The 15,616-nt window shown below is 33.7% G+C and overlaps 1 protein-coding gene across 1 annotated transcript in view; it reads right to left on the reverse strand.

Moving 5' to 3' along the window:
• Positions 1 to 2,719: 2,719 nt before the first annotated feature.
• The window catches only part of LOC132556123 (5'-AMP-activated protein kinase subunit gamma-1-like), a 78,304-nt gene continuing 65,407 nt past the window's right edge, over positions 2,720 to 15,616 (reverse strand). The window contains exons 8-17 of the mRNA XM_060220509.1: positions 13,194 to 13,275; positions 9,338 to 9,396; positions 8,475 to 8,520; positions 8,049 to 8,227; positions 7,712 to 7,792; positions 6,557 to 6,679; positions 5,159 to 5,230; positions 4,772 to 4,852; positions 4,132 to 4,225; positions 2,720 to 3,120 (exon numbers count right to left, since the gene is read on the reverse strand). Of these exons, the coding sequence (XP_060076492.1) occupies positions 3,092 to 3,120; positions 4,132 to 4,225; positions 4,772 to 4,852; positions 5,159 to 5,230; positions 6,557 to 6,679; positions 7,712 to 7,792; positions 8,049 to 8,227; positions 8,475 to 8,520; positions 9,338 to 9,396; positions 13,194 to 13,275 (846 nt within the window). The 3' untranslated portion in view covers positions 2,720 to 3,091. The remainder of the gene's footprint in view (positions 3,121 to 4,131; positions 4,226 to 4,771; positions 4,853 to 5,158; positions 5,231 to 6,556; positions 6,680 to 7,711; positions 7,793 to 8,048; positions 8,228 to 8,474; positions 8,521 to 9,337; positions 9,397 to 13,193; positions 13,276 to 15,616) is intronic.

Raw genomic sequence — 15,616 nt, forward strand, 5'->3', positions numbered from 1 at the left:
TATTCTGATTGAAAAGTCTTAAAAATCTTACCATCTATTTTGTCAATAGCTATTTTAATTATAAAAATATTGGCTAATGAATTTCATTACTTTCTGAACAAAAATAATTTACATAAAGATACAAAATCATTTATCATTGTCACCCATCTACATGGATGAGAATAAAATGAACTATTTCTTAACATATGTATACAAAGAATGCTCCCTGGTCAAAATGAATGCTCCCTGAATATGAGAAAAAAGTTGAAAATTATCCGACAAATGATAAGATCAAAGAACAAAGGCATTATTATCTGAGTGAATAATTTCTATAATCTTATTTCTCATAGTTTACTATATAAGCAGTAGATGTAAGATTTTTAACATCAGAATGAACATTTGTCAAAAATCTAATATTGTCAAAATTTTCAACGGAGGGGGAGGGTCAGGAGTATAAACATGAACAAAAGTTGTTTACATACTAGATTCAATGAGATCATTGAGAATGAACCTTCATCACAAACAGGATACATACATGTATGTTAGATGTTTTAAATATAGTGTTACAGGTTAATGACCAACATCTTCAGGCCCCCTAGCTCAACACTTTAAGACGTCTAAGAGATCAATATGTCCTTGAGTTTTGAGCTTTCAACCACAGGAGAATAGGACCTTATGATTCAGAAAAAACCTGTAGGTCAATACATCTGTAGGCTGAACTCAACACATTTTAAGGAGACTTTGAGCTACTGCCACAAGAGGACATGTAGAGTAGAGGACATTAAAGAGTCTCCTAGGCCAACCATTCTGAAGGCTTACTCAAAACTTTTTGAAAAAGTATTCAGCTTCACTACAATAGGACATGTGCAGTACTTGACATATATAGAGACTCCTAAGGTGACACTTTGGGAGGCCAAACAGTTAAAAGACAATTTGAGCTTCCCTCTAAAAAGGACAGTATTCAACACTTCAGCAAAACCCTAGGTTGGCACTTTCAGAAGTTCCTGGTTCAACACTGTAGCAGATGGTCTTAATTCATATTCTCAATACATATAAATAAGGTCTGAACAGCCATTATGTAAAATCTTGTTTTATAACAGGAATAATATAAATCTAACATATACAATATTCTACATCACTTATTCTAGAACCTCTGTTTCTGTAGCTGTTCTAATTATCCCAGTACATTGCTTTTTCCCATTCTATCAATGACTAGCTGAAAAAGTTCTAAAACAATTAAACAAAAAACACTTGATTTCTTTAAAATTAGCTTAATAAGGAAATTAACATATATCAAAATAATTTTGAAATTTACAAATGAGATATGTAGGACCTCATCTTCCTGTATACTACCTGCAACAACAAAAAATCTATGAGAGCTTGTGTACCTGGTAGGATTTTGTAGACCTGTTATTCAGCTGGCTTTATACAATGTTCTTTACTTCCCAGTAAAACTTACGAATTGTGGAAAGATATTCAATTGTTAATGAACACTACATTTACCAACGAGATAAACCTGAAATTTTACTCAATTGACATACAATAAAGATACATGTCCTGACAGGAAAAAGGTAACTATTTGAGTCCACAATTTGACATATTTATATGAGCAAAATTAAAGATATCCAAATAAAGCTGGCCACAAAATATTAGCTCTCTTAGTTTACACAGGAAACTGAGGTTCATTTTCAATCGTACAACCACAATGCATTTTAACTTATCTAGGGTGTTTCTGTACGGACAATGCTTTCAGCGATATTTATAATCATATAAAATATCTACTTTGATTTGACTGAAACTCCACAAAATAAGATAAATGGACTGTAATTGATAAGAGGAGATGTCTGGTTGTACAGGTAATACTGGATATTTGTAATAAAATGATAATGTAGTTATCTGTAACCGGTACACGTCTATGATGGCTGCATTATGTTCATGATACAAGTATACCAAATATTTAATTATTGACGGGAAAAATAACAAATTTACACATGTATCTAATCTAGTTGATAATCTGAATATGAAATTTAAAAAAATTGTATAAATTACCATTTATTAATCTACTTCACAGACTTTCCAAGGAGGTCCATGAAACTAGCGATTTTGTCTAAGTGTATCATTTCAATTAACTGAATTCTTTTTATGAAATATGGTGTATATTGTGAATATAATTTTTTCCCAGGAATCATGCAATTTAAGGCTTCCTGTACATACTAATCTTTTAATTATGTGTCCTCCATTTGAAAAAATTTGATAGTTCAATAATGGAAACTGATGTAAGAAGAAAATTTTGATATAACTTGAAAGATATATGAAGTGCAAAAAGGAATATTGAAACATATGTTAAAGGTGAGGTAATGATTTCTAAACTTAGATTTCACAGATAATATTATATGGATTACTTCCCTTTAATCGTATCTATTTTATCTCTCACCCTCAATATTTGATATTGAGACTGACATTGATATCCGTACATCTTGTGACAGCTCTGTCCAATATGTATGATATTTAATCTTCATAATATAAAAATCATTTCTCTCAAATGTGTAACAATCTGCCTGATGAACAAATCATTTGAGCATATCAGACAGCATCACATCTCATTATTATTGGAAACGGAAATTTTTTACCTTTATCTGCTACACAATCTCAAATATTTAAAATATTTGATGAAATAAAAGGAAAGTTACTAATTATCATAATGACACATGTTGTCATTGAAACAACCATTTATGAGAAAAACAGTAATAAATATTCTATACCTTTAACTTTGTTTTAATTAGTAGTCATATGAAGCCTGGTACAATCACTTAAAAAACGTACAAAATGATAAACTCTAAACAGCACTATCTCCACAGTTTGGAGCTAAGATCAGTCCTGTCCTATACTGAAGCTTTGAATGTGTGTCTGATCATCTTGTAGTGACGGACAACTTTCTTCCTGTGAATGGTTAGACCAATCAATATGTAGACTCTTTGTGATTGGCCAGTATAATGGAAGCTCCACCCTCAAATCTTTGGTGATTGACAGTTCCATTACCTCACAATGCCTTTCTTTTAGTTGAACTAGCCAGCCAATATCAACTTATCCAAGTCAATGTATAGAGTAGAAATCAGGATGTTTTTAAAGACGGTTCAAATCCTGAAACAGAAATCAGAAATGATTGCTAAGTTAGATATGAAGATTTTTTTGAATTATGGGGTGATTGTCCTGTAAGTAAATTTAGTTTAAGAGTTTTAAGGAAGTTGCCAGCATTTTCAGATAAGTCTTTGTAATACACAGTTATCATTCCCAGTATCAACTCAGTTTTAGGTAGGGAGTTATTTCCCCTTGACTGTATTAAGTCCTCCATGAATCACTACAGTCTACATATTTCAATAAAGCCTTTAAACAATGTACTGAATTATAAAATCTATGACTAAATTTTAATGAACTGACTTGAGAACATTTGCTTCCATCATGGATTGAGTACTAAGAACTTGACGAGAACTTGAATATGTCTACCTGCTAGCTAGGTGGACAACTGAGAACCTTAGTATGTCTGCCTGCTAGATAGGTGGACAACTGAGAACCTTAGTATGTCTGCCTGCTAGCTAGGTGGACAACTGAGAACCTTAGTATGTTTGTGTTCTTGATAAGTGGACAACTAAGAACTTGAGTATGTGTACCTACTTGATAGATGGACAACTTTGAACTTGAGTATGTTTGAGTCCTTGATAGGTGAACAACTAATTATAAGAAGTTGCGTATGTCTGCCTACTAGATAGGTGAACAACTAATTATAAGAAGTTGCGTATGTCTGCCTACTAGATAGGTGAACAACTAATTATAAGAAGTTGCGTATGTCTGCCTACTAGATAGGTGAACAACTAATTATAAGAAGTTGCGTATGTCTGCCTACTAGATAGGTGAACAACTAATTATAAGAAGTTGCGTATGTCTGCCTACTAGATAGGTGAACAACTAATTATAAGAAGTTGCGTATGTCTGCCTACTAGATAGGTGAACAACTAATTATAAGAAGTTGAGTATGTCTGCCTACTAGATAGGTGAACAACTAATTATAAGAAGTTGCGTATGTCTGCCTACTAGATAGGTGAACAACTAATTATAAGAAGTTGCGTATGTCTGCCTAGGGAATGGTCTGCTTACCTGATGGCTTGAGAACTAAGAACTTGAGTATGTCCGACAGCGACACAATACCGACTACATGCTGATCAGAGTCAGCAATCACAAGACGATGGATCTGTAAAGAGATGAAAGATTTACGTCACTACGCTCACAAGGGTTTTACTAATATATCATACCGGGTTTTACCTTTATACTTATATATACTAGTGACTAGTTAAAAACACATGCACCTTACACAACAACACTGAGGTTTTTCATTAGCATATCAAGAGCTTCTCTTGTTACAAAAAAAAAATGAAATAAAAAAAATACATGGTGCAAGATAAATTTTTTAATTTATTATTGGTTTACATTAATATGTCTAAAAATACATTCAGGCGAGTATGTTGTAGTAACTGACTTTCCAAAGATTGAACATCACTTCTGAACCATATGTAAAGTAAAAGATGTGTTGTCTAGTGTTACTTTCCATGAGAAAAGCTACTATCATACAAAACTGACTTCATTTGGATTTGTATTTTGGTGGAATTGCAGTGTTTTTGTGAAGTTTAAGATGAAACATATATTTTGCTTACTCTTACTGTTTAGAAATCATGGTGTTTGCTATAACACTGACAAGTGACTAGGCCTTAACTTCCACATTAGTAGGTCTTCTGCTTACCTCTGCTCTCACGATCTTCTCCAGGACAGAATCTAGTGAGTCTGTCTCCTGGCAAGTTACAACTCCTTCAAACCACATCTCCTTTAAATAGAAATATCATAATATATCAATCTTGCCACAACATCTGCATTGTAAAAATGTTGTCAGATCTCATTGTTGTCTGATTAATTTAGCAGCTATTGATAAAGCTGTTTCAGCCCTGTAATAACATGGGCTAATATCAAATGTAATATTTAATCCAAAATCTTGATTATCTCCTCTATATCATACTAATGTGTTGTTTTACTATCTCAAAACTTACAATGTTACGAATACTTGTAGACTGTGTATATATTAAATTCTTCTTCTATGCTACATTTAAAGAAAAAAAATGTAGGTGTTGTTTACCTGTTCACGGTGCTGTAGGGCCTGTTCTACTGTGATATCTAGGTTGTTGTAGGTCTTCTCTGCTGCCAGATTCTACAAACATGAACACAACTACATTGTCAGGATGGCTCTAAAGACAACACACTGTCAGGATGGCTCTAAAGACAACACACTGTCAGGATGGCTCTAAAGAAAACACACTGTCAGGATGGCTCTAAAGAAAACACACTGTCAGGATGGCTCTAAAGACAACACACTGTCAGGATGGCTCTAAAGACAACACACTGTCAGGATGGCTCTAAAGAAAACACACTGTCAGGATGGCTCTACAGACAACACACTGTCAGGATGGCTCTAAAGACAACACACTGTCAGGATGGCTCTAAAGACAACACACTGTCAGGATGGCTCTAAAGACAACACACTGTCAGGATGTTTCTAAAGACAACACACTGTCATGATGGTTCTAAAGACAACACACTGTCAGGATGTTTCTAAAGACAACACACTGTCAGGATGTTTCTGAAGACAACACACTGTCAGGATGTTTCTAAAGACAACACACTGTCAGGATGTTTCTAAAGACAACACACTGTCAGGATGTTTCTACAGACAACACTCTGTCACGATTGCTCTACAGACAACACAATGTCATGATTGCTCTACAGACATCACATTGTCATGATTGCTCTACAGACAACACACTGTCATAATTGCTCTACAGACATCACATTGTCATGATGAATCTACAGACAAAACACTGTCATGATGGCTCTACAGACAAAACACTGTCATGATGTTTTTTAAGACAACACAATGTCAGGATGGCTCTACAGACAACACACTGTCATGATTGCTCTACAGACAAAACACTGTCATGATGGCTATACAATCATCACACTGTCATGATGTTTCTTAAGACAACACAATGTCAGGATGGCTCTACAGACAAAACACTGTCATGATGGCTCTACCGACAACACAATGTCATGATGGCTCTACAGACAAAACACTGTCATGATTGTTCTACAGACAACACAGTGTCATGATGGTTCTAAAGTCACACTGTCATGATGGCTCTAAAGACAAAACACTGCCATGATGGTTCTAAAGTCACACTGCCATGATGGTTCTAAAGTCACATTTTCATGATGGCTCTACCGACAACAACTTGTCATGATGGTTCTACAGACAACACTCTGTCAGGATGATTCTAACGACAACATACAGTCCTGAAAGTCTACAGATAAAAGATTGAGTTTCCTGATTGTTAATTCAAGGTCAGTAAAAACTTGTGTATTTTAATACATTATAATATGTTATAGAAAACAATAATTATTAACCTGCAGTATTTCTGATATGATTAGTGAAGAGAAAATTTCCATGATTATAACACTATAACTAATACAATAGACTTACAATGACATCAAACTTGGCATATATATTGACAACACGTCCATTGGCATCAAGGACAGGGAGTGCTGATATTCTGTGTTCCACAAACATGTTCAAAGCCTTGTACAGAGGGGTATCTGTGGTTGCCTGGCAAACAAAGCATTTTTACTTGAATAATATTAGCATAAAATTTAAGTTAAGAGCAAATATCTATTTAAATAAAAACCATGACTTGATTTATCATTTGTGTACAAACTAAGTCTGTTATCAAACACCTTTACTGTAATTTATTTTCTCAGCAATGTGCTGACTAAAAACTGATAATGTGATGATCAAGGTCAGGGTAACACAAACTCTAAGCAGGACCTCTGTTTAATTTTGATAAACAGTCATTACATCGTAGTTCACAGCAGTAAATTTTGCTGTGACAATTAATCTGAGCATTTATCTTGTATCTCTTCAGTAGATCTAGCTTAGTAAATAAAACCTGTTTATTAAGACCATCAAAGAGAGAAATATAGCTTTTACAGGTAGATGGTCTTTTTTGTATATCTTAAAAAATAACCATTATGGTATTTTTTGGATCCAGAAATCAGGTCTTTGTGACACACAGGTGGTCTTTACAGAGAGGTCTTTGTGACACAGAGGTGGTCTTAACATAAAGGTCTTTGCGACACACAGGTGGTCTTTACAGAGAGGTCTTTGTGACACAGAGGTGGTCTTAACAGACAGGTCTTTGTGACACACAGGTGGTCTTTACAGAGAGGTCTTTGTGACACAGAGGTGGTCTTAACAGACAGGTCTTTGTGACACAGAGGTGGTCTTAACAGACAGGTCTTTGTGACACAGGCAGTCTTAACAGACAGGTCTTTGTGACACACAGGTGGTCTTTACTGGCAGATATTTGTTATACAGAGGTGGTCTTAACAGACAGGTGTTTGTGACACAGAGGTGGTCTTAACAGACAGGTGTTTGTGACACACAGGTGGTCTTTACAGAGAAGTCTTTGTGACACACGGGTGGTCTTTACAGGCAGATATTTGTTGTACAGAGGTGGTCTTTACAAACAGGTTATTACACTGAGGGGATCTTTAAGGATGGAACCCTTTTTTCTTAAGAGAAAAAAATCTCTGAAATCTCCATCTTCTAAAATATAAAAAAAATTCCATTCATTCTTACTGTGACAACATTGTCGTAGGTTCCTATGTTGAGTTCTTTTAACGTCTTCTGCATATAACTAGGTTTTGGTAGTTCATTGATCTGTAAATACACAAACACATTTATACAGGTGATAATCAAACATAATTAGGTGTGAAGATTATAAACGTAATTAAGTAACTAAATAGGTTCATATACATATACAGCAAATTTATACAGCATATTATTTTACATATACAGCAAAAATTAATACAGAATGTCGCTTTATAGTGTAATTTAAGTTTTTTTTTATATTAAATTCTCGTAAATCTACAATCATCATTATCAAATAATGACTTCCTGGTTGAGTCCTACTTACATACAAATACAGAAAGCGCAGGATCCTTTTGTGTGTGAGAATGTAGATGGCATTGCCTGTTGGTCTGTCAATGACTGGTAGTCTGTGTACATGCTTGTCAATAAGAGTCTTGATAGCATCAAATAAACTAGCGTCAGGATCAATGTACACAAATGGCTTCTGTTTGTCCTTCAGCTCCTCTGTAGCAAAAGAAAACCATGTTAAAAATAATTAAACTTGTTTAAAATTTTTACAAAGTGAAATTAAAATGTCTTTTTTAATCACCGACTGAGCTCCTTCAGATTATAGATTTTAAAGGTAAACATTCCCACGAAGCCTTTGTAGACAGAAATTACTTGTGAAATTGATCAATATCCCTCATACTGGTCTTGTTGGTGTACATTCTGACATCTACAAATACACTGGATGGCTATGTTAAACACATACCTCGCCATGTCTGTATCTTATGTTCTTCAAGTTCATCCATTCGTGCCTGTAACCAAAACACATGTAGGATGTGAATATTTCTGCAATCATAAGTTCAGTAAAGGACAACTGGATATCAGTAGGAGCGTTGAGAGACTTCATTACTGATATACAGTGCCTGTCATTGCAAATTAAAAATTTTTTGTATAGTAGAAGTTACTTAATTCTGTGGGATAAAATTAGACCAATACATAAGATATTCAAAACTTTCTAAATCTGGTGGAATAAAATTTTAGTGATTTATAAATAACACAAAGAAACTAATCAGAAAAATCATATTTCAGCACAAAACTTCAAGATTGCTGTTAAAATATGTGTAAGCCTTTTATCATTTGTCTTCATGCTGATTGAGATATTCTCCCACTCCACAAACAAGAAGCCTAATGGGTGTTCATCGTTCACTTAGTAATCAATTTCTTTTTCACAAATACAACCATATTATTGTCATTGAATTCTCTGCTAGCATGACGTAGTTAAAACATTTTCAAAAAAATTGAAAACTGAAAACTGCTCAAAGTAATTTCTTTTCATAAAATTTGATGGGCTTCATCTGAAGAACCTATCAACAAAATATGATTCTGGGCATTTCCATTCAACAGAAGAAGCTGTTTGAAGAGTTCAATGTATTTGACTCGTGTGTTAAGCTTTGTTAAGCTTTATCTCGGGAACATATACAGCTGGTCAATCAATTGATTCATTGATGAAATCAGTAAAATGCCAGACACAGAAACAATATTAATTAAAGAAGGCTGCCATAACTTTTTAAAATATTTAAATTTTAATGTCAAATAAAATTAAAATTGAACCAAAATCAAAAGATTTACCTCTGGAGACTTGTAATATTTCTGTAGAATGTTTATGAAGTCTGTTATTGTCAGCATACCTATTCAAATAAACAAAATTTTATTAAAATTAAAAACAACAATCACCTTTCTCATAATTCACAGTATGACGTCAAAATGTTCCATCAATTTTAAAACCTGGCAAATCTTTTTAGATATATATACACTTGAGTGATTTTTTTATGTTTTGATGTTATATTGATTCTAAGGATATTTCAGTATTGTACAGTAAGTGTACGGCTGCAATCATACACCAACCTTCCATGAGAGAGATATGCACATGTTCAGATATATACCTAGCTTTGTTACTAATACCTTCAGTGATGATCTTTTAAACTTCTCATCATGATGAACAAATAGAGTAATTGAAAATTTAAATTGTAAACAACTTAAAAGACCTGTTGCTAATCCCCGTGTAAACTTGGAACCAAGAATCAGAGTGTAGATATTTCCTTGATATACAAGGCTGGCAAATTTGTGGCTGATAATGCCATATATACGACTATATAATCTTATTTCATAGAGCTGCTAACTTACACACGCAAACATGAGATACTCATTACATAATATGGTGATGAGAATGTTTGATGTGAACCTCACGACTACAAAAAACCTGAATGGATCTCAGGAGATGAAAATATTTGACAGAGCCACTATTTGGAGAGAAACCAGATCACAGAGCAATACCTTACCAACCAGGATATAAATCTACTTCAACAGAGTATAAACAAAGCTACACAAATTACACATACATCCAAATGATGAAACGTACTGGTGACACGACAGATAAGACATCACCACAGGAGAAATGTCTCATCTGTACCTTTACATGATCACAAACTTGACAGTGAACATTTTCCTGAAATGATGGTGTCCAATTTTCCTTTACCATCAAAATATCTGATTATCATTACATACATGGACATAAGAACACACTTGTAACATACTGGAGATACAGACACAATATTACCAAACTCCTGAGAGTATTACCAAAACATTGATACACTGGAGCTACAGACACAATGTTACCAAACTCCTGAGAGTATTACCAAAACACTGATACACTATTACTACAGACACAATGTTACCAAACTCCTGAGAATATTACCAAAACATTGATACACTGGAGCTACAGACACAATATTACCAAACTCCTGAGAGTATTACCAAAACATTGATACACTGAGCTACAGACACAATATTACCAAACTCCTGAGAGTATTACCAAAACACTGATACACTATTACTACAGACACAATATTACCAAACTCCTGAGAGTATTACCAAAACATTGATACACTGAGCTACAGACACAATATTACCAAACTCCTGAGAGTATTACCAAAACACTGATACACTATTACTACAGACACAATATTACCAAACTCCTGAGAATATTATCAAAACATCGATACACTATTACTACAGACACAATATTACCAAACTCCTGAGAGTATTACCAAAACATTGATACACTGAGCTACAGACACAATGTTACCAAACTCCTGAGAGTATTACCAAAACATTGATACACTGGAGCTACAGACACAATATTACCAAACTCCTGAGAGTATTACCAAAACATTGATACACTGAGCTACAGACACAATATTACCAAACTCCTGAGAATATTACCAAAACATTGATACACTGAGCTACAGACACAATATTACCAAACTCCTGAGAGTATTACCAAAACATTGATACACTGAGCTACAGACACAATATTACCAAACTCCTGAGAGTATTACCAAAACACTGATACACTATTACTACAGACACAATATTACCATACTACAGACACAATATTACCAAACTCCTGAGAGTATTACCAAAACATTGATACACTGAGCTACAGACACAATGTTACCAAACTCCTGAGAGTATTACCAAAACATTGATACACTGGAGCTACAGACACAATATTACCAAACTCCTGAGAGTATTACCAAAACATTGATACACTGAGCTACAGACACAATATTACCAAACTCCTGAGAGTATTACCAAAACATTGATACACTGAGCTACAGACACAATATTACCAAACTCCTGAGAATATTACCAAAACATTGATACACTGAGCTACAGACACAATGTTACCAAACTCCTGAGAGTATTACTGAAACATTGATACACTGAGCTACAGACACAATGTTACCAAACTCCTGAGAATATTATCAAAACATTGATACACTGAGCTACAGACACAATATTACCAAACTCCTGAGAGTATTACCAAAACATTGATACACTGAGCTACAGACACAATATTACCAAACTCCTGAGAATATTACCAAAACATTGATACACTGAGCTACAGACACAATGTTACCAAACTCCTGAGAGTATTACTGAAACATTGATACACTGAGCTACAGACACAATGTTACCAAACTCCTGAGAATATTATCAAAACATTGATACACTATTACTACAGACACAATATTACCAAACTCCTGAGAATATTACCAAAACATTGATACACTGGAGCTACAGACACAATATTACCAAACTCCTGAGAATATTACCAAAACATTGATACACTGGAGCTACAGACACAATATTACCAAACTCCTGAGAATATTACCAAAACATTGATACACTGAGCTACAGACACAATATTTCCAAACTCCTGAGAGTATTACCAAAACATTGATACCTTAGTACAAAGAGTACTACAAAACCATGGTTACAACAATTCTCAGAATGTTACAAAACCATGGTTACAACAATTCTCAGAATGTTACAAAACCATGGTTACAACAATTCTAAGAATGTTACAAAACCATGGCTACAACAATTCTCAGAATGTTACAATACCATGGTTACAACAGTTCTCAGAACGTTACAAAACCATGGTTACAACAATTCTCAGAACGTTACAATACCATGGTTACAACAGTTCTCAGAACGTTACAATACCATGGTTACAACAATTCTTAGAATGTTACAAAACCATGGTTACAACAATTCTCAGAATGTTACAATACCATGGTTACAACAGTTCTCAGAACGTTACAATACCATGGTTACAACAATTCTTACAATGTTACAAAACCATGGTTACAACAATTCTCAGAACGTTACAATACCATGGTTACAACAATTCTCAGAACGTTACAATACCATGGTTACAACAATTCTCAGAATGTTACAAAACCATGGTTACAACAATTCTAAGAATGTTACAAAACCATGGTTACAACAATTCTCAGAATGTTACAAAACCATGGTTACAACAATTCTCAGAACGTTACAAAACCATGGTTACAAAAATTCTCAAGATGTTACAAAACCATGGTTACAACAGTTCTCAGAACGTTACAAAACCATGGTTACAACAATTCTCAGGATGTTACAATACCATGGTTACAACAATTCTCAGAACGTTACAATACCATGGTTACAACAGTTCTCAGAACGTTACAAAACCATGGTTACAACAGTTCTCAGAACGTTACAATACCATGGTTACAACAATTCTCAGAATGTTACAATACCATGGTTACAACAATTCTCAGAACTACAGTGTTCAATAACTAGTACCATGTAAATTCCTCTAAACCTGCAAATAGCAGTGAATATTTATGAGATAAACATACATGAGGGCATTGACCAGAGGTGACCTCCATCTTCTGTATAAATAGACCAGGTATGTAATTATCCCAGTAAATACCTATAGAAATGCTTTTATATATATCTGTAATGGCCCTGAGGCTGTCGAATTCAAATCCAGCAAAAACTAATCAATATACATCAAATTTTCTATTTTTAATCTGTCTATATGTTCAGATTTGAAATTTAAAACAGTTACCTCACCTTTTGTTGTACTTACCAACATAATCTTGCTTGACATTGTCCCAAAGTGGTGCTGCCCGTACACCATTGTACACCAATGCAAAAAATGCCTTTTTTACCTGCAATGTCACAAAATAGGTATTTCTTAACATTTCAGTTATTGACTGAATTAAGAAAAGATTATTTCCTCATGAACTGTCTGATCTACGGTAAAATTTTACTATTCAGTAATAAATCAGAAATATCTGTAACAAACAATGAAGCTTCCTGTGAATGATTCTAGATTTTTTTCTAAATCAATGAGACAGGAAGTGTCACTTTGTTTTGTTTCTGATTGAATATGTCTGAAACCAGAATTTTGTTGATAATCAACAAGTTGTTTCTACAGTAGGTTAGGGACCATTGTGGCCTTACACCAATGTTTTAATATCATGAACTATGATCTTGAGAGAGTGATGGTACTTGGTGGTCTTTATAGACAGTGTATCATGCTACTCTCCTAATTCCACATGAGATGGATAAAGTATGATACATATAACAGAATTTATGAAGAAAGTTTTAATAATACCAAGTACTAATACAGTGAAATATTATTTTTTCAAACACATATACCTCAAAGATTCCATTTAATTCAAAGCATTTTTTGTCAGTCCCTACCAAACAAAACATTCCACTATCTTGACCGTTCCCCAAGTCCTGGCAAGTTTAGGGTAACAAGGTTTGACTGTAGTTGAAATGTAGTAAAATATCAACATTTGTAAGATATTCTTTTACCTCTAGCAGGAAATATAGTAACACCTATGACTAAGAAGCATATATCTTTTTATTCAGTAAAAGGCCATGTGTACTTAAGGACAGGGTCTGACATTTAGTTCCTTATAAATAAATTATCCGTTTCCTATTTTACAGTTTACATCAATCTACAACGTGATTTGTTTTCATGTGGTAGAATAAATGGTTTTTGAATTTTTCAAATGCATGTACAACAAATCTTAAATATCATGTGTCACGATACGCACATTATAACTATCAATCTGTTGTCTAAATTTCTTCCTGGAAAAAACAGACTATAAATACAAGGGCTATAGGATGCTAATGATGGTAATCCATTTAAAACTATTGATACAATCACGATACAGGTGTTCTAAATTTTCAATCCAATGACATTTATGCTAGACAGTTTAACGACAATGGTCCTAAAAGAATTACATCAATAGAATATCAATGTATTAATTTTAAAGTTTTTAAATTTTAAATTAAACAGCTGCCATTATAACTAAGTAAATAAATCATTGAAGTGTTCAATAGGGGCAGCCATGACATAGTGTATTCTTATAGTGTGAATTAAGTATTAAATCCTATACACCAAATCCTCCTAGGTTATAAACTTATCTTTAAGGGATAATTATAACTAAATCCTATACACCAAATCCTCCTAGGTTATAAACTTGTCTTTAAGGGATAATTATAACTAAATCCTATACACCAAATCCTCCTAGGTTATAAACTTGTCTTTAAGGGATAATTATAACTAAATCCTATACACCAAATCCTCCTAGGTTATAAACTTATCTTTAAGGGATAATTATAACTAAATCCTATACACCAAATCCTCCTAGGTTATAAACTTGTCTTTAAGGGATAATTATAACTAAATCCTATACACCAAATCCTCCTAGGTTATAAACTTATCTTTAAGGGATAATTATAACTAAATCCTATACACCAAATCCTCCTAGGTTATAAACTTATCTTTAAGGGATAATTATAACAGTTTATCTAACCTGTAATTAATAAATCAGGCACTGATTAAATATTTTGAGATACAATTTAGGCCAATTTAAAAAAAAAAAGAGTAAGCATTTTTAATTAATCCCTGTAGACTATATACCTGGCAGGTACAACATGTTAGCAGTAAATATGCCTGTACTTTATTTAAGATTGCCAAACCTAATTAATCTCCTCATGTACAAAATAGCCTTGTGTGTGTTTACTGTCAGAATGATGTCTACACAAGTCAGGATTCATTACTGATGGACAAATCATAACTGTGTTCCACATCTCTTCAAAAGCCAGTTTTTTTTGTTGCTAAATCTATATCTGGTATGTACATAGGGGGTTTTGTCAGTAAGATCTTGAAGAGCTATCTGTAACAATTATGCAGACATCTGTAAAAGCATGTGTATTTTTTGCATGATTGTTTCGGGAACCTTTTGAAAACCAGTGTTGCCATCTCACCTGATTCTGTCAGGACATCCTGTTATTGGTCATATGATGACCTACTCAAATGATGATGTTAGAATCACCTGATATTTCTCTGCTTTTGATATTCAGAAAAAAACCCTCAAAATCACCTTTTGGATCTAATATAATGATGATAAAAAATGTTTACACTGAACACAGAACATTGAAGAACTATAAAATACAACTGATCATAAGGTCATTTCCAGTGTGACTCTT

Source organism: Ylistrum balloti, unplaced genomic scaffold (assembly GCF_031769215.1).
Source record: "Ylistrum balloti isolate Yb309-2 unplaced genomic scaffold, AGI_CSIRO_Ybal_v1 Utg370548, whole genome shotgun sequence".
Classification (NCBI taxonomy): domain Eukaryota; kingdom Metazoa; phylum Mollusca; class Bivalvia; order Pectinida; family Pectinidae; genus Ylistrum; species Ylistrum balloti.